This window comes from Aquarana catesbeiana, linkage group LG09 (genome assembly GCF_042186555.1).
Source record: "Aquarana catesbeiana isolate 2022-GZ linkage group LG09, ASM4218655v1, whole genome shotgun sequence".
NCBI classification, from domain to species: domain Eukaryota; kingdom Metazoa; phylum Chordata; class Amphibia; order Anura; family Ranidae; genus Aquarana; species Aquarana catesbeiana.
The window spans coordinates 57,922,279-57,942,688 of record NC_133332.1 but is presented as its reverse complement, the minus strand read 5'-3'; the positions used below and the strand labels follow the sequence as shown (position 1 = coordinate 57,942,688).

At 40.8% G+C, this 20,410-nt stretch overlaps 1 protein-coding gene and 1 long non-coding RNA gene across 2 annotated transcripts in view; both read left to right on the top strand.

Moving 5' to 3' along the window:
- LOC141107680 (cytochrome P450 2G1-like) overlaps nucleotides 1-13,106 on the top strand; it is a 60,621-nt gene extending 47,515 nt beyond the window's left edge. Inside the window, exons 8-9 of the mRNA XM_073598584.1 lie at nucleotides 4,483-4,624; nucleotides 9,869-13,106. Of these exons, the coding sequence (XP_073454685.1) occupies nucleotides 4,483-4,624; nucleotides 9,869-10,050 (324 nt within the window). The 3' untranslated portion in view covers nucleotides 10,051-13,106. The remainder of the gene's footprint in view (nucleotides 1-4,482; nucleotides 4,625-9,868) is intronic.
- A 2,373-nt stretch (nucleotides 13,107-15,479) lies between these two features.
- Nucleotides 15,480-18,545, top strand: LOC141107679 (uncharacterized). The gene is made up of 2 exons (XR_012235950.1): nucleotides 15,480-16,972; nucleotides 17,167-18,545. It is a non-coding gene; the product is annotated as an uncharacterized lncRNA (long non-coding RNA).
- The last annotated feature ends 1,865 nt before the right edge of the window (nucleotides 18,546-20,410 follow it).

The window sequence follows — 20,410 nt, the reverse complement described above, 5'->3', positions numbered from 1 at the left end:
TAAAAAGATCTTTCAATTTATTAAAGGCTTCCTGTGCTTCTTGGGGCCATTGAAACTTAGCTTGCTGGCGGGTGAGTCGAGTAATGGGAGAAATGATTGAAGAGAATCCTCTAATGAACCTGCGGTAAAAATTGGCAAAGCCAACAAACCGCTGGATCCCCTTTTTATCTGAAGGAGCTGGCCACTCCTGGATGGTTCTAACCTTTTGTGGGTCCATTGCAACCCCTTCTGTGGAGATGATGAACCCAAGGAACTGGATGGTGGTCTTTTCAAATTCACATTTCTCCCCTTTCAAGAATAGACCATGTTTCCTGAGAACCGAGAGTACCTTTTTTACATGGGTGCGATGTACTTCTAGTGAGGTGGAGAAAATCAAAATATCATCCAGATATACAATCACAAAGTTATCAAGGTACTCACGGAAAATGTCGTTGACCAGGTGTTGGAACGTGGCCGGGGCGTTGCAGAGTCCGAAAGGCATCACAAGATATTCAAAGTGCCCAAACCTGGATCTAAAGGCTGTTTTCCACTCATCCCCGGCACGTATCCGAACGAGATTGTATGCTCCCCGTAGGTCTAGTTTGGTAAACACTTGGGCAGTTCTGAAGCGCTGGAATAGTTCAGAGATGAGAGGCAACGGGTATCTATTCTTCACAGTGATCTTATTAAGTTCTCTATAGTCCACACAGGGCCTTAAAGATCCATCCTTCTTTTCGACAAAGAAGATACCCGCCCCAGCTGGAGAAGAGGAAGGGCGGATGAACTTCTTCTCCAGGTTTTCGTCAATATAGGAACAAAGCGCTTCTAACTCAGTCTCAGATAGTGGAAATATGCGACCAAAGGGAATCTCGGATCCAGGTAAAAGGTCAATGGGGCAATCATAGGAGCGATGAGGTGGTAAGCTGTCGGCCTTTTTTTTATCAAAAGTATCCAGAAATTCGTGGTATACTGCAGGGACATGCTGAAGATTATCTGGTATTGACTGAAGGGTCAAACAAGAGGCCGGTGTGCTGGTGGTAGGCACGAAACAATGTTGAGAGCAGTACATAGATGGGAAGAGGATTTCTTTCTTGGACCAACTAATTTGAGGGTCATGAACTTGTAACCAGGGGAAACCCAGGATAACAGGAAACATAGGTGAACTGATGATGTTAAAGCAAAGGAATTCTTGGTGGCCAGAGTCTGTGGAGGTGAGAATAGGTTTGGTTTCTTGAGTAACAAGTCTCGAACATGGTAGGGATCCATCGGCTAGGTGTATCTGCAGAGGTTGCTTCTTATCTTGGAGGGGAATATGCAGGGTGTGAGCCAGAGATGCATCCAGGAAACAACTGCATGCTCCGGAGTCAATGATGGCCAGCAGCCGAGCTTCCTCTTCCGCCACCTGTAATGAGACCGGAAGGACAAAGTGAGATTGGGTAGAGCCGGTAACTTGAAAGTTCACAGTGTACTGTCGCTGGCACTTACTGGGTCTCACGGGGCAGTTGCGTAAGAAATGACCGGCCTCCCCACAATAAAGGCAAAGGTTGGCTTGGCGCCGACGGAGTCTTTCATCAGGGGTGAGTGGAGAACGTACCAATCCCAACTGCATAGGTTCGTGGTCCGAGGAAGAGGAAGGTACGGCAGAAGGTGCTGGAACAGGAGGAATGCGAGGTAACATCCAGGTGGGTCGTGAGGACTGGAAGCGTTCGGAGCGGCGTTCACGCAGGCGTCTGTCAAGCTTGATTGCTAGTTGTATTAATTCTTCCAGGGAAGAAGGAGTATCCATCCGAGCTAATTCATCTTTTAAATTTTCTGATAGACCTTGGCGATACTGGTACTTTAAAGCGGCCTCATTCCAGTTGGTGTCCCCAGACCATTTCCGGAATTCAACGGTGTAGTCTTCCACTGGTCTCTTTCCCTGGGTTAGGGTGTGTAGGATGGATTCAGCTGTGGCAGTGCGTTGTGGGTCGTCATACAGCTGTGCCATAGCATTGAAAAAGGTTTCTACCGTATCCAACAGGGGGCTTTTCTGTTCTAAGAGGTTATGGGCCCAAGCTTGGGGTTCTTCTGACAGAAGCGAAATGACAAACCCCACCTTTACAGCTTCAGAATGAAAAGTCCTGGGTTGAAGGGCCAAGTAGAGCTGACAAGCGTTCTTGAAGGCTCTGAACTTCTTTCGAATTCCGGAAAACCGTTCTGGACTGGAAACCCTAGGTTCAGGGATGGCCAACATGACTGGGTTGACTTGGTTCTGTGAAGAAGAAATCCCACTGGATGAAGCTGACGGTGCTTCCGGGGGAGCTGAGGAAGTTGTTAGATGTTGAAGGCGACCCTCAATTTGGAAATATCCATCCTGAAGTCTCTGGACAGCCTGTGTAAGGGCTGTAACCTGCTGGCAGAGGGCCTCGAGGGGAGAGCCGGCTCTGTCGGCCTCTGACATGGCTGGTTTGTACTGTCAGGTACTCACCAAGGCCGGAATGCTGAGAGCGGCTCCCCTAGCAACTAGGTGCGAGATACCCCTGAAGGTGGTACAGAGGGAATCAGGCACGGAGAGGCACGGGTTGCCAGCAGGTGTGCAGGTCACCAAGGTTTCACCAGATGTGTAGAACCCGTGTAGCATGGACTGGTTGCTAAGCTGGAGAGAAGACTGGCAGGGACTCCAACATTTAACCTGGAACCAGGAACAGAGCTGAGGAGAAACACAGGGTTAAGCAGAACAAGTCCGTTAAGCAGGCCGAGAGTCAAACACTGGAGAGCGTGGTAACAAGCACAGGTTGAGGCAAGGCAAGTCCGTTGAGCAGGCAGAGGGTCAAACACTGGAGAGCGTGGTAACAAGCACAGGTTGAGGCAAGGCAAGTCCGTTGAGCAGGCAGAGGGTCAAACACTGGAGAGAGGATCAGTAGAAGAGTCGTAATCAAGCCGAGGGTCAAACACTGGAGAGAGGATCAGTAGAAGAGTCGTAATCAAGCCGAGGGTCAAACACTGGAGAGAGGATAAGCAAGGTAGTCAACGGTCCGGGTCACAACAGGCAGGAACAGGTATGCAAAGGATAAACGGAACACTGGAAGCTGAGAAGACAAACCAGCAATGAGCACAAGGCATAGCTGCCTTTATATAGGCCCACCAAGGGGACGTCCCGCTGTACGTGCATGCGTTCGTGTGCCCACGTGTGCTAACCCGTTCGGATCACGCGCTCGTACCCGCCGATTGTGTGCCCGTACGTGCTGATGTGAGGCTCTACCGCGCAGGCGCACCGGGACGCGCCGATACTGACAGGCTCTGACTGTGTTAACCCTCTGACAGACTTTTTATATCAGCAAAATAGTCACTTTAAAATGTGAACAGCTATATGTATGTCACCATTTTCAACCACATTCCTGACCTTAATACCTACTTCCCTACCACCTGCCCCCCTCTAGGACACTAACTTGTAGACCGGTGCAGTCTGTAATCCCCATTGCAGGTGGTGCTTGACTGAAGCGGCAATGCAGAAGCGGAAGGAAGTTGTGAGGAACATGGTTTCTCTATGACTTGTTGCGGTCACAAGAAGACAGCTGTCTAATTGGATACTTGCCCCATGACTTCGGTGGCCATCTTGGGTCAGTCAGAGTCTATTTAGACCTCTGGCTCCAGGGTTCGGCACACTTTATGTTGCAGGGACAGTGCTTAGCGATAGGTTTTGGAGGAGTAGGGACAGTGCAGGGACTACATCTATCTCGTTTCAAGAAACCTCCCTTTTAGGTGTGGACCAGCCAGGCTGCACTGGGCTTCTCATTGCATATGTTGTCAGAATCTTTCAAGCCAACAGACCACTGTTACCGGTTGTAAGTGCATCTGGAAGGTAGTGCTTACCCACTGAAAGGAAATAGTAGATATTCTAGATGACCACCCTTCTATAGGTACACCAACAGGGCCCTCAGATATCTGGAGACACCAAATGAAACGAGAAACAGGTTATGCATTCCTAAAATGTCTGTCTTTATTAGGTGCATTACAGCTTATATGTGGTTCAACATACCAATAGTAAGAGGGGAGGGGGTAGTAGTTAGTAAATGATGTATTGGTACAAAATATATGGTAATACAAGTCAATGACCCCTAAAATACATTTATCATGAGGTTACAAGAGTCAACAGGCCATCTGGTTATGAGTCATAAGTCATGCATCCTGTCCCATGGCCTACAGAACTGAGAACAGGAACAGACAAACTAAGCCATAATGATATATATAGCGTACAGTGCTGTGCAAGCATTTTTCTGTGCATTCTTTCGTAATTGCAGATTTAATCTAAAATGGAGTCACAATGGTTTGGGCATATTATTACACCCACCAGCCTAGTTGAGTTGTGTTGGACCTTTCTACACTATATTGCTATTGCTTAACTTGGTCTCTGTGTGTTTACTGCCCACCACACCACACCTTGCTCACAAAAAAACCGTGCTCAGCAAAAAAAAAAAAAGTTTTGTTAGTATTTACCTACATAAAGCTTTATTCTTTAAACAGGGTACTGATGTATATCCAATGCTCTACTGTGCACTGAGAGATCCCAGCCATTTTAAGACTCCACATATGTTCAACCCTGGGCATTTTCTGGATGAGAATGGCAGCTTCAAGAAACAGGATGCCTTCATTCCATTTTCCACAGGTATACAGTTTTCATATAGACTTGTATAGATAAATACATACTGTACATTGATCAAAGAAAGACCTAAAGTAAAACTATTGGCAAAATATATATGTATGTACTGTATATTATTTTGTGTGTAACTAACACATCATTTATTTAACTGTTCATGTTGCTGTTAGATCCTTCAAATTAAAGCCTAATCTACCTAACAGTTTTGAAGCAGTTACCAGCAAGTTTTTGGGGTCCCTACTGGGGTGATTTCCTATTAGACATGTGCGGTTTCTTTTCGTTTTCGAATTATTGTTTTTCGGAAACTCGGATGTATCCGATTTTTTTAAATTACAATAGTACCGAATTTAAACTAATCAGAAAAATAACGAAAAAAAAATTCGGACAAAATTCTAATTCAAATCATTTTCAAATAGTTTTCGAATTCTAATAGTTTTCAAATTCGAAAAATATTTTCAAATTTTGAATAGTTTTCCATTTTCCTAACAGAACAAAATAGAATAGAAAATAAAAGAACAGAATAGACAAGAATATAATAGAAACAAATAGAATAGAATAGAATAGAATAGAATAGAATAGAATAGAATAACATAGAATATAACCATCTTCTGAAATTCAAATTTCAAATAGAATAAATTTGAATTTGAATACATAACAAAAAATTAGAATAGAAAAAAAAAAAAGAATAGACTATAAAATAATAGAAAAGAATAGAATTAACAAAACAATAGAATAAAATAAAAAGAATATAAATATTTTCCTAAATTCAAATAGAATCAATTTGAATTTGAATACATATGATAAGAATAGAATAGAAACAAAGAATAGATTATAATAGAATAGAAAAGAATGGAATTAAAAACACAATAGAATAGAATAGAAAGAATATAAGCATTTCCCAAAATTCTAATAGAATCAATTTGAATTTGAATAGAATAGAAAAGAACAGAATAGAATAGAATAGAAAATAACAGAATAGTATAGAAAAAAACAATAGAAAAAAATAGAAAGAATGTAACCATCTTCCGAAATTCAAGTTTCAAATAAATTTGAATAGAAAATATTAGAATAGAATGGAATAGAAAAGAATAGAATAGAAAATAAAATATTAGAATATAATAGAATAGAATAAACAAATAAAAAAGAGTATAATTTAAAAAAAAAACAGTAGAATAGAATAGAAAGAATATAACTATTTCCCAAAATTCAAATAGAATCAATTTGAATAGACTAGAAAAAAATTATAATAGGAAGATGGTTATATTCATTTTATTCTATTCTATTCTATTCTGTTGTTTTTTTCTATACTATTGTGTTAATTTCTATTCTATTCTACTCTATTTTTTCTATTCTATTAAAATTCAGATTGATTCTGTTTGATTTTTGGAAAATGGTTATATTATTTCTATTCTATTCTATTGTTTTTTAATTCTATTTTTTTCTATTCTATTCGAATTTCAGAAGATGGTTATAATCTTTCTATTTTATTCTAGTCTTTTTTTTATTCTATTCTTTTCCTTTCTATTCTATTGTATTCAATTCCATTCTATTCTGTTCTTTTATTTTCTATCCTATTTTGCTCTGTTTTACATTTATATTATATTCTTTTATTTTCTGTTATATTCTTTTCTATTTTTTATTCTATTCCTTTATTTTCTATTTTATTTTATTCTCTTTGGAAATTGGAAAACTATTCGAATTTGAAAACTTTTTGAATTTGAAAACTTTGATCGATCCAAATTCAAATGAAAAAAAATTGAATAGTTTCAAAATACGAATAAACAAAATTAATTCCGAAAACGAATTAAAAACGGATGAAACCAATTTAACGAAACTAATTTATGTAAATAACGAATCAAAACTAAACCAAAAAATTTTCCATTCTGCACATGTCTATTTCCTATCAGGACATGGAGGGAGAGTTTTTAATGGTCTCTACAGCTTCCTGTTCAGGGGGCACCACCCATTTCTTGTATGGGCAAAATGCAACAGACTGTAGAAAAATCTCACATTGGGAAGATAAATGTGAAATAATTGCTTTTTGTGATCTTCCTGATCAGTTCACCAAGGGTAGGCAACTACGGTCCTCCATCTTTTGTGGAACTACAAGTCCCATCATGCTTCTGCCTGTAGGAGTAACTGTCAATCTTGCCATTATGCCTCTGTCATACTTGTAATTGTCAGTCTTGCAAGTCTCAATTGCCCACCACCTAGGGCTTTCAGATGTATTATTATGTATTAAGATTGATGGCCTCCCCCTAATTTGTCCAGCCAGTGCAGGACATATGATAACATCAAAACCATCCTTCAAAGATGCATCAGAAAGACCAAAGCAACTTTTTGGAATAGAAGTCTTAAGCTGGCCATACACTGAATTTCATCTGATTCCTGATGAACTAACAGATATTAGTTAAGTGAGTGGTCCTCTCAGCAACTTCCCACCTAACATCCTTTGATTAAAAAATTGAAAGAGCTAGGCTAAAAATTGTTGGCCAAACAGTGTTTGCATTGAATGTCTATAGACTGACTAATAAAACATTTATGTCCGTAGTGATCAGGTTTCTTAGATTTTTTTTTTCACAATTTTAGATCTTTTTTTGCACTGTTGGATTTTTTGTCTTATTTTTGTTGGGCTGCTCAAGTACATAGTTTACTTTTAGACATTGGATTACTCTAGAGGGTTGACACATAGGAATGGCCATTGCTAAAAAAAAAAAAAACAGTTGAAACAGTGCAGGCTCCATATTCATTATGCTTCTCTACCACTTGAGTCTTTTAGCCTAGGTTCACACTTTTGTGATGCGGGAACCAGCACGATTACAGCGCCGGTTCCCGCATCGCATATCTCCCCCAGGCAGTTGACACTGCCCTCTGAGAACCGCTGCGGGTGTAAATACATTGTTAATGACACCCCCAGATCGGTTCACAGATTGCAGTGCAAACTAGACATGTGCAATTTGTTGAGTTCCGAATTCGTTTTTTAACGAATTTTGACAAATTCGTTGATTTCGAAATTTCCGAAGTTTTCAATTTCCGAATTTCCAAATTTCAGAAAATTCGAAATTTCAGAAATTTGGAATTTCAGAAATTCGGAAATTCGAAATCTCCGAAATTGGAAAATTCGAAATTTCAGAAATTGGAAAATTCGAAAATTCGAATTCGGAAATTCAGAAATTTGAAATTTCAGAAATTCTGAAATTCAAAATGACGGAAATTTGACATTCGGAAATTCGGAATTTTGGAAATTTAAAAATTCTGAAATTTGGAAATTTGAAAATAATAATAAAACCTTTTTATTAATATTATTTATTATTAATTTGTTCCATTCCATTTGTTTAGATGCGGCATTCGTTATTTTGGATAATTCGTAACTTCAGATAAATTTGTATTTGTTACGTTCACAAACAGCCAAATTTGAAAAGAAATTCCAATACCTATAATTTAATAGTTATTATTAGTTAGTTATCATTTTGAATTTTACTGATTTTCTTTCTTTTTTTCAGATTTTCGGATTTTCAAATTTTTGAAATTCGCAATTCGAAAATTCGGAAATTCGGAATTTGGAAATTCGAAATTCGGAAATTTGAAAATTTGAAAATTTGAATTTCCGAATTCTGAATATCTGAATTTTTGAATTTCCAACAAAAGCAAAAAAACGAATGAAACGAAAATTAACAAATTTTTTGTCAGTGCACATGTCTAGTGCGAACTGTGAACATACACAGGAATCGGATCGCATAGGTGAGAACACTCATGAGATCCGATTTCAGTGCGGGGGAAAAAAAGTCCCTGCGCTTTTATTCTGCAAATCTAATGCGAGTGCAGCCATACAACTGTATGGCTGAGCTCGCATCGCACAGACATCGCATATTATCGGCACCTATGGTGCGGGTGCGAATCACATGCAATGTCTGAGATCGCACGAGTATGAACCTAGGCTTAAACTGGCCTTAGACGTTTCTTTTCTTTCATTCAGTCAGTAGGCTGAACAAAAGAAATCAATCAGATTCTTCCACCCACACAAATGAGGTAGATGCAAGAATCCAGGTGGGGCATTGGGTTTGATTTGCTAAAGAAACATGCACTGTGCACTTTGTAAAGTGCAGCTGAACTCTGCAAGAACAGTTGCTCCAGAGCTTAGTAAATGAGCAGAAGCTCTGCTGACTTCCATCATCCAATCATGTGCAAGCAAAAATGCAGTTCATTTTTATTTTCCTTGTAGGCAAAGTGGAGCTTTACCTCATTTACTAAGCTCTGGGGCAACTGGCCTTGCAGGCGCAACTGCCCTTCCCAAAGTGCACAGTCTATTTGTCTTTGGTAAATCAACCCCACTGTGTTCTGCCAGCAGGACCCATCTTTGTCAGAATACACTGATCAGTGGCTGCAACCACTGATCAACAAACTTTTTCCAAATTGCCCATTCAACAGAAGTTGATCTAATGCCCAGTACACACGAGCAGACTTTTCGACCGGTCTGGTCCGACGGACCTAATCTGGCGGACAATCCGACCGTATGTGGGCTTCATTGGACCTTCAGCGGACTGTTTCTGTCGAAAATCTGACGGACTTTAGATTTGGAACATGTTTCAAATCTTTACGTCGGAACTCCGCCGGACCCAGTTCCTATCGAGAAATCCGCTCGTCTGTATGCTAGTCCGACGGACAAAAGCCGACGCTAGGGCAGCTATTGGCTACTGGCTATGAACTTCCTTATTTTAGTCCGGTCGTATGTTATCACCTATGAATTCGTCGGACTTTGGTGTGATCGTGTAAAGGGAACTCCGTTCATTCAAAAGTCCATCTGAAGTCCGTCAAAAGTCCGTCGAATGTCTGTCGGAAAGACTGTCGGACCTTTGTTGCCAAAAAGTCCACCCGTGTGTGCAGGGCATTACAATCAACTTTGTTCAAACAGGGAGGAATACAAACTGATCTTATTTTTGATCCATCTATGGCCATCTTTACCTTGAAAATGTAGTCCTAGTTCAGGAGTACAGACTTCTGAAACTTTACTAGCTGCATACTTGTTCCTAGGTAGTGAATCACAAATAAATATGATGTCCTTCAAAGTGATCAGTGGTATCTCCCATTTTGTTGTGCCCACAGATTCACTCTAAAGCAGAAACCAAAAAGTTGACCGTTGAGGAGTCTTTTTTTTTGTAGATCAACAAAGTTGAAGTGTTACCTTTTAACTTTTCATTTTTTTTGTAGATCAACAAAGTTGAAGTGTTACCTTTTAACTTTTCATTTAACCAGGTAAACGGGTCTGTGCTGGTGAGGGGCTGGCTAAGATGGAGCTCTTCCTGTTTTTCACCACCATCTTGCAGAACTTCAAGTTGACCTCAAAGATGAAATTTACTGATGCTGACATCAGTCCAAAGATGACTGGATTCTCTAACATTCCAATCCCTTACGAGCTCTCATTTGTCCCTCGTTAATTTAGCACATGGAGAATTTTCATATGGACAGCCTCATTATACAAGCTGCTGAAGATTGTTATCCTTATATTTTGTGTTGTAAAAATATTATATGCAATTTAACCACTTCAGCCCTGGACCATTTGGCTGGCAAAAGACCAGAGCAATTTTTGCGATTCGGCACTGCGTCGCTTTAACTGACAATTGCGCGGTCGTGCGACGTGGCTCCCAAACAAAATTGATGTCCTTTTTTCCCCACAAATGGAGCTTTCTTTTGGTGGTATTTGATCACCTCTGCAGTTTTTATTTTTTGCGCTATAAACTAAAAAATAGCGACAAGTTTGAAAAAAAATGCATTTTTTTTTTTTATATTTGCTATAATAAATATCCCCAAAAAATATATATAAAATGTAATTTTTCATCAGTTTAGGCCAATACGTATTCTTTTACATATTTTTGGTAAAAAAAATCGCAATAATCGTTTATTGATTGGTTTGCACAAAAGTTATAGCGTCTACAAAAACAGGATAGTTTTATGGCATTTTTTTTTTTTACTAGTAATGGCGGCGATCAGCGATTTTTATCGTGACTGCGACATTATGACGGGCAGATTGGACACTTTTGGTGCTATTTTGGGACCATTCACATTTATACAGCGATCGGTGTGATTAAAAATGCATTGATTACTGTGTAAATGTGACTGGCAGTGAAGGGGTTAACCAGTAGGGGGCACTGTAGGGGTTAAGTGTGTCCTATGGATGTGTTCTAACTGTGGGGGGAGGGGCTGTGTGTGACACGACACTGATCACCGCTCCCGATTACAGGGAGGTGTGATCAGTGTCCTGGCACTAGGCAGAACGGGGAAATGCTTGTTTAGACTAGCATTTCCCCGTTCTTCCTCTCCGTGAGACGATCGCGGGTATCCCCGCGGACATCGAGTCCGTGGGACCCGCGATCACACTCACAGAGCTCACGGCGACGCGCGCGCGCGCCCGCAGACCGCTTCTTAAAGGGCAACGTACAGGTACGTTAATATGCCTGTACGTGCCCTTCTGCCGACGTATATCAGAGTGAGCCGGTCGGCAAGCGGTTAATACATTACATGATCTATACCAGCTTTGTTCAACCAGGGTGTCCAGGCATACTGGGGTGCTTTCAGGTTTCTTCAGGGATACTTTGACAAAATTAATAAAATTGGCCAAAATTTGTATACAAGTCAGTGCGTGGATTATGCCTACCTTTTAATTACACAAAGACACAGGTTTTCATTGCGCACCATTATAACCTTCTAGCTGCCGGCGTCCTAACAACCAATGATGACATTGGTTGATAAGGAGGATATTGGGCATCTGCACAGTATCCTTGTATACCCCACCCCTGCCCCTCTCCATTAACCCTGGGGTCAAATTAGCCAGGTAAGGCAGAGAAACAGAGGTGTATTTGCTTTGGAAGAATAAATCACCTCTAATGTTGAATGTCCTACTATTTGTTTAGTTTTTTACATTTTGGAATGGGATGCCTTAAGATTGTACAGAATCTGAAAGGGTCCCTTGACTAAAAAAAAGGGGGAGAAACACTGATCTATACAAATGAATAATAGGGGTGAAACACTGAGACCGGTTGGCAGTTCTGATTCAGAGTCCACCCAATTCTCTTTTTATGAAAAAGTCTTGGACTAAATAGTGAATATTAGAGGGAATTGGCTGATTGGGTGGATTAAAGCAATGTTGCTTGGTGAAGGGCAGCAAAATACTTGGGCTGTGGCCACCCCAGTGTATGTAATTACACCTGGATGCCAAGAAGACACATACAGGAGACAATTGAGGAGTCTTTGAATCTTTAACGGAACATGCCAACACATTGCTAGGACATAGAGCCCTCCATTCTCAGGGTTGTCCAATCAGAGAGGTGCAAAGTTGTCATCTGTTCACAAAGTTCACAGTGGTCTACTCTAGCAAAGTAATAATATACAATGTAATACATAGGCATAGCTCCCAACTGTCCCTGATTTTGAGGGACTGTACCTCATTCAGAACAAAGTGCCCCTGTCCCTCTTTCCTCCTTATTTGTCCCTCATTTTGATCTGAACTATAATGTTGTATATAAAACGCAAAAGACCGATGAGAGGTTTTCGTCGGAAAATGCGACCGTGTGTATGCTCCATCGGTCTTTTTCTGGCGGAATTCCAGCCAGCAAAAGATTGAGAGCAGGCTCTCAATGTTTCGGTCGGGAAAAGTTCCTATTCGAAAATGCGATCGTCTGTGGCAATTCCGATGTATGCTCGGAAACAATTCGACGCATGCTCGGAAGCATTGAACGTCATTTTTTCGGCTCGTCGTAGTGTTGTACGTCACCGCGTTCTTGACGGTCGTAATTTCAGCGAACTTTTGCGTGACCGTGTGCATGCAAGGCGAACTTGAGCGGAGTCCCGTCGGAAAAGTCATCATATCTTTTTCCGATGAGAAAACCGATCGTGTGTACGCGGCATAAGTGTTTCAATTTGTATGCAATCAGGCAGGCCCTTGCACTACATAGTTTTGGTAAATCTGAAGACAAAAATCTGCAGAAAATCGAACAGTGTGCATGGGGTCTAAGAGATGTCGGTGACAGCTCAGCAAGTGTACTGGGAGAGTGCATTGAATATGCTTTCAGCACACAATCTCATGCCACCATATATGCATATGTTTGGCTGCTGGTCGCTAAAGCCCACCTTTCTTGCCACTGCATATATGTGTTACATAATCAACACGGGGTTAATGTTATAAATAGAATATACATTTTTTTTGGTGCTAACTAGTTAGTAAAATGCTGGGAATTTTTATATTTTTGTTAAAACAGTACCTATATACTGTATGTATTTAACTGTATATTTAGCTGCTCACCTGAAGCCTTCGTTTATTTTAATTTTTTTTGCAGATAAAAGTGGATTTTGTCCTCAATTTGTTCTGCTATCATAACCTGTACCTATCTTGAATATCATAAAACAATTTGTTCAACACAGAACACAGTAGAAAAAGAACTCAAATGACACAATTAAACAGTTTTGATGTCTGATTAAAGAGTAATTTTTAATTTGATCCTCAAGATATTGTATCTAATGTTCCTCTATCACAAGATAAACATCTGAAATAAAAAATAAATGCAATTTTGTTTAAGGCTGGGTTTACACTGGTGCGATGGTAGACATTGCATGCGATGTGCACATGTGCGCACTGCTGTGCAGATCACATGCGATGTCTCTGCGATGTAAATTCAGCCATACAGATTGTATGGCTGAATTTGCATTGCATTCGCTCCAAAATGGTGCAGGACCCTTTTTTTGGTTTGCACCGGAATCTGATCACAATAGTGTGAACCGAGCAGAAAAGGTACTGACATTACTAAATATGCCATGCATTATTGAGATTTAAACAACCTAATATTAAGCTATCCTGTGACCTTGTAACTGCTTGTAATCCCTATGCAGGGCTTTAATTCCTAAAGTGTTACTAAACCCAGGACCCTGCATTCACTATATCTGCTCTCCCACAGTACACAGAACACGGAAATGCAATTATTTTAGTAAATATAAACAGCTAAATACCTTTTCTCTTCAGCAGTATATAGCAGTCTTGTGACTTCTATCACTTAAAGCTTGTAGGTGGAGTTTTCACACTGCACTGGCTGTCCTATAAGGATGCAGGACCCCTGACCCTCTGTCTGGACAGTGCTGATTGGCCCTGCACTGATCACATGTACTCTCCCCCCCAAAAAAACTATCTAGCAATACACACCAAACTGAGCTTGTGCAGCCTGACTCCAGTAACTCTGTCCTGTCCGGACCGGTTTTGGAGTCAGTGGAAGAAGGGAGGAGGATCAGAGAAGACAGGATCAAACAGCCTTTTTACACAATGCACAGGATTAACCCCTTAGGATCCACAGTGAGTATAACAAGCATGCTTCACTGCATATACAGTTGCAATAAAAAGTATGTGAACCCTTTTGGAATGATATGTATTTCTGCACAAATTGGTCATAAAATGTGATCTGATCTTCATCTAAGTCACAACAATAGACAATCACAGTCTGCTTAAACTAATAACACACAAAGAATTAAATGTTAACATGTTTTTATTGAACACAGTACCTTCAACCAAACATTTCCTGTAGTTACAGATCAGATGTGCACAACGGTCAGGAGTAATTCTTGACCATTCCTCTTTACAGAACTGTTTCAGTTCAGCAGTATCCTTGGGATGTCTTGTGTGAATCACTTTCTTGAGGTCATGCCACAGCATCTCAATCGGGTTGAGGTCAGGACTCTGACTAGGCCACTCCAGAAGGCGTATTTTCTTCTGTTTAAGCCATTTTGTTGTTGATTTACTTCTATGCTTTAGGTCGTTGACCTGTTGCAACAACCATCTTCTGTTGAGCATCAGCTGGTGGACAGATGGCCTTAAGTTCTCCTGCAAAATGTCTTGATAAACTTGGGAATTCATTTTTCCTTCGATGATAGCAATCCGTCCAGGCCCTGATGCAGCAAAGCAGCCCCAAACCATGATGCCCCCACCACCATACTTCACAGTTGGGATGAGTTTTTGATGTTGGTGTGCTGTGCCTCTTTTTCTCCACACATAATGTTGTGAGTTTCTTCCAAACAACTCAACTTTGGTTTCATCTGTCCACAGAATATATTGCCAGTACTGCCGTGGAACATTCAGGTGCTCTTGTGCAAACTGTAAACGTGCAGCAATGTTTTTTTTGGACAGCAGTGGCTTCCTCTGTATCCTCCTATGAAATCCATTCTTGTTTAGTGTTTTACGTATCATAGATTCACTAACAGGGATGTTAGCATATGCCAGAGATTTTTGTAAGTCTTTAGCTGACACTCTAGGATTCTTCTTCACCTCATTGAGCAGTCTGTGCTGTGCTCTTGCAGTCATCTTTACAGGATGCCCACTTCTAGGGAGAGTATAAGCAGTGCTGAACTTTCTCCATTTATAGACAATTTGTCTTACCATGGACTGATGAACAGCAAGGCTTTTGGAGATACTTTTATAACCCTTTCCAGCTTTATGCAAGTCAACAATTCTTAATTGTAGGTCTTCTGAGAGCTCTTTTGTGCGAGGCATCATTCACATCAGGCAATGCTTCTTGTGAAAAGCAAACCCAGAACTGGTGTGTGTTTTTTATAGGGCAGGGCAGCTGTAACCAACACCTCCAATCTCATCTCATTGATTGGACTCCAGTTGGCTGACACCTCACTCCAAATTAGCTCTTAGAGATCTCATTAGTCTAGGGGTTCACATACTTTTTCCAACTGCACTGTGAATGTTTACATGGTGTGTTCAATAAAAACATGGTAACATTTAATTCTTTGTGTGTTATTAGTTTAAGCAGACTGTGATTGTCTATTGTTGTGACAGATCACATTTTATGACCAATTTGTGCAGAAATCCTTATCATTTCAAAAGGGTTCACATACTTTTTATTGCAAATGTATAGACTGATTTTACTGTTGTGGGTTTAGTAAAGCCTGGTGGCTGTATAAAATTTTAATTCAATCAAATAGTTCAACAAAATTAGCAATGCTTTATTACAGAAAATTAGGACTGCAGATCTCAGGGCTTTATGTAATTTCCTCTCTACTGGTCTTCCTACTGGCCATTAATTCCACCCTTCACACTTTGTAACCAATAAGGGGATGAGAATGGCAGGAAGGGTCAAACCATAATTCAGCCACAATATCTGTGGTCCTTATTTCTAGTGTAAAGTACAACTGATTAGGCGTATACCAGGATTCTACTTAACTAAATGAATATTGTGTGCAGTTAGAAGTAAATCACATTATTAAAGCAGTGTTAAACACAAAAGCAAACATGTATTATATTGTAGCTTATTCATTCTCTGGTATGATGGCTACATTCATTTTCTTTTTTAGGCTTTCTTTCTTGTAATTTTATTGGCGATCTAGCCAGCAAGTCTGTTGTTTTTTAAAAGCTCAAGCTCTCCTGCAGAAATTATCAGTTTACATGGATGATGATCAGCTTTTATTTATTCATGTAAAAGTTTATCCCAAAAGAAAAAAATACTCTTGGCTGTAACTGATTCTAAAGTGTTAGCTGGACTTTGGCTTCAAATAGTTAGTGTATTTACATCTGGAAATACATTTAACATTCCCCTCCCCACCAATGACAATGCTGCTGTCTACTGTGCATCCTGTGCTCATTCATTCAGAGATGTGTCCCACTAATTCAGGAGGTGTGTGTACTGGCCAGATCTCAAGGTGAAAACAGAGGTGACAAAAGCCTAAAAAGAAAACAAATCCAGCTACCACATCTAATGATTGGTAAGCTGCAATACAGTATATTACATTTTTGGTTTTGGGTTTAATACCACTTTATAGTTCCCCATTTGCATCACTGTAAGGTCTCAGGTTCATCTTGAGCCCAGGTTCACACTATAACCAACACAGACATTGCATGTGATTCGCACCCGCACTGTGGTGCCGATCACATGCGATGTCTGTGCAATGCAAGTTCAGCCATACAATTGTATGGCTGAACTCGCATTGTATTCGCACAGTAAAGGTGCAGGGACTTTTTTTTCCCCACACTGGGATTGGATTGCATGGGCGTTCTCACCCATGTGATCCGATTCCTGTCCAAATCCACAGTTCGGACTGCGATCTGTGAACCGATCTGGGGGTGTCATTAACAATGTATTGACACCTGCAGCGGTTCGCAGAGGGCAATGTGAACTGCCTGCGAGAGAGATGCGATGTGGGAGTCACGCTGGTGCCCACATCGCTATAGGGTAAACCTTTTTTTTTAATCTATTACCTTTATAGCTAGCTAGCTATGATTTTCAATGGCTGTTAAAAAATAAAATTCCCTTCCTTAATGGATGTCACATTTGGTTAAGTTGTGTTTTAATAAATGTCTGCAACCACCCTTAAGAGCAGGCACCCCCCTTCAGAGTCCAGTGATCTTTCCTTTGGCATGGTCCTAGGTGGCTCCTTTTCATATTGTGGATCTGCACCATGGCCTCAAGCATGACTAGGGTAAGTAAGAGCTCACCTGAGACTGCCCTACCTATGTAAGCCTCACTTACCCCCCTCCCCCTCTACTTATCAGGAATGACAACGCAAAACATAAGTGGAGTTAAAATGGCCGAACACGGCCTTTTATTAAACATACACTTCTATATATATATAAAAAAAACATAACATAACCATACATGACTTATCCAGCTATCAAGATTAGAGGTCCTGACGGTGCCACCTTGCCAAATTTATTCTGTGTCTGAGGCACCAGATAGCTGAGCTGTGACCCCAGCTGCAAACACCGGCTCGGAGCCTAAACCAGCTGACTTCAGACACCAACCAGTCTTATCACTAATATGCATTGTACCGTACACACTTGAGGACTCCATACCTCAGATGGATCCCCACCGTTTTCCCAATAGACCATAAATAGACCTCCGTCAAGGACCCCAACCGCCAAACAAATTAATAAAAAAACAGTACAACGGTAAACCCAATACTAAGTAGGGTGGGTGGGAGGGATGTTCTTCTGACGGTTTCCTCTCAGCAAGTGGCCCAGGACCTTCCCTTCCGTACAATTGAACTCATGGCCCCATCATACCCTCCTCTGAGCCAATAAGGTAATTACCAGGACTAACATGCTAACTTTAGAATAGATTAACCCCTTCCAACCGGTTCCCCTTCTCACCCTGTCATGTATGCCCTATGATGATTCCGTTCCTCCTCTGCTCCGGGCATGTATTTTCTATGGGTAAGGCTACCCATAATAACAAATGGGGCTAAGGCATGCATGCATGCACAGCATAAAGAAGAGCCATGTGGGACCACGTTGACAGGAAAGACTGTTGAAACAAGAACAAAGGTAAGTATTGGACCAAGCTACCTTTACTCAGTTGGGGATTGGGGCATTTTTTTAAAGACAATACAATCACATTTCCCTTCCTTAATTGACAACTTCACATTTGGTCAAGATGTGCTTTAATAAATTCTACTATCAACAACCCCCCCTCCCCCTTCCTTAAGAGCAGGCACCCTCATTCACATTCCTCTGATCTTTCCTCTGACATGGTCCTAGGTGACACCTCTTCATATTGTGCATGTGTGCCATAGCCCCAGACATTTTCAATGAGTTATAAAGTTATACTCCGACCGCTAGAGGCTATCAAGAGTACGTCTGCTCATAATAACAAATGGGGCTAAGGCATGCATATGTAATATGAAGAGAAATCAGGAAGGGCCATATTAGAGGAAAGATTGCTGAAACAAGGACAAAGGTAATAATTGAACCCAATTGCCTTTACTCAAGGGGATGAGGACATTTATTAAAGACAAAATCGCTAAAGGTGAAGTTGGCCTTTAAAACTATTGTAAGGGCTCATTTACACTTGCTTCGGCTTCAACACACATCAACGGCTAGTTTACACTTGCTTCAAAACAAGGCTTGGGACATGCTTTGTTAAAGCTCTCTGAACGCTAGTCAAAGCTCCTGTCACTAAATAAAATGATTTGCTAACAGTCCTGTTTACACCTTGCTTTTGCTTTGCTTCGGATTTGCTTCAAAAATTATACCCCATGTAACTTTAGTGGTACTTCAAAGCTTCTTCAAAGCCTCCATAGAAGTCTATGGCAAAGCTTGCTTGAAGCCCCACTGAAGCCCTATCGAAGCCCCACGAAGCCTCACCAAAGCCCCACCAAAGGCTCATCGAAGCCCCATCGAAGCTCCTCCAAAGCCTCATCAAAGCACCAAGCAAAAACAAGGTGTAAACATGGGCTTTGACTGGCATTCAGAGAGCTTTAGCAAAGTGTGTGCCTGAAGCCATGTTTTGAAGCAAGTGTAAACTAGCCCTAACTGTCTCGTAGACAGGTTTCCTAGAATCCCTGCCCCCTGTTCATTTGCTTGCTGTCTCTATTTCCAAAAGTCCAAACCTTGAGGTAAAGTTATAGGCAACCCAATTAAAAGTATATGGAATCTCCATCAATACCATTGGGTCTACTGTACTGGGAATTTCATCTAGTAACGTTAAGCTAACATAGAGCTCCACCACCCTCCAAATAAAGTCCCGTACACACGATCAGAAAATCGTATGAAAAATACCACTTTCGAAGCAATGGTACAATAATTTGATCATTAGTACAGAGCTTTCAAGAGCAGATCACGACAATTCATGCAAAATTATCCAATGGGACAAGCACAAAAATGTTTCTCCTACAATGGCAGATCGTCCAATTTTCATTTTATCAGTACAGTGGTCGTCTGAAAATACAATAAAAATACACTACATTACATCACTTCCGAATTTTTATCCTGTCATATGAGAATTTTCGTTAATTTAGTAACCTCTTTTATTTTTGATCCGAGACTAGTATGCAAAAAAAAAAAATGAACGATCATTTGTCTGATAATCTCATCATGTGTACCAGGCATAATAACTATGCTCATAGTGCAGTGTTTCTCATACTTTTTTGTCTTGCGGCGCACCAAAAAGATCTCAAAAATATGTCACGTTGAGGCGCACAGTGCTCAGCACCTCATTGGCTGTAAGCGCCTGTCCTGGCACCTGTCCTGGCACACTAATTGTATTCGCGCTCCGGATTGGCGGGGTCTGGTGGCGGTGAACATCAACCGATCCAATTGGTGCACAGGCCAGGCAGCACAGATAACCATGTCTGTGTGAGGCCTGCACACTTGCTCAGTGAGTGACAGATAGTCAGCAATATGCTGATGGAGCCGCGGAGTCTTGACGCGTGGAGCCGGCACAGCCACCGCCGGGCCCGGTGAACAACATAAATGATCCCATGGCACATCTGCGAATCTCCGTGCCGTGGCACACAGTTTGAGAAACACTGTCAGAGTGTCACAGATCTATGCTCTATATACAGTATTAAAAGTAATGACTCCTATTTACAAAAAAGGCCTAAGGGTGGTTACAGTGTTTATCTCTACAGCAATTAAAATCTTTGTAATTGATATAACTGTCCTGGAGGAAATTGTATTTTTTTTAAAAGAAACCCCCAAAAAATAGAAAGTTCATATTTGCTCATTGTGTGTTCAGATCATTATATAAAAAAAAAGTTTTACCACATTAAATTTACCTATGGATCCCTTTACAAAAAAGACATTTTCAAATTCAGTTTGTGTAATTGCTTAATCTGATTCTAGAGGCAGAACCTTTTTTATCTGAATGCATTCTATGGCTATCTATTCTATGGCTGAGACACAGCAGCAGTGCCATTGGCTCCCACTGCTCTCAATCAAAGTCAGTTAGCCAATCAGGAGAGGGGTGGGGGGCGGGCCAAACCATAGCTCTGCTTCTGAATGGACACACAGAGCTGTAGCTCGGCTCGGGTGTCCCCATA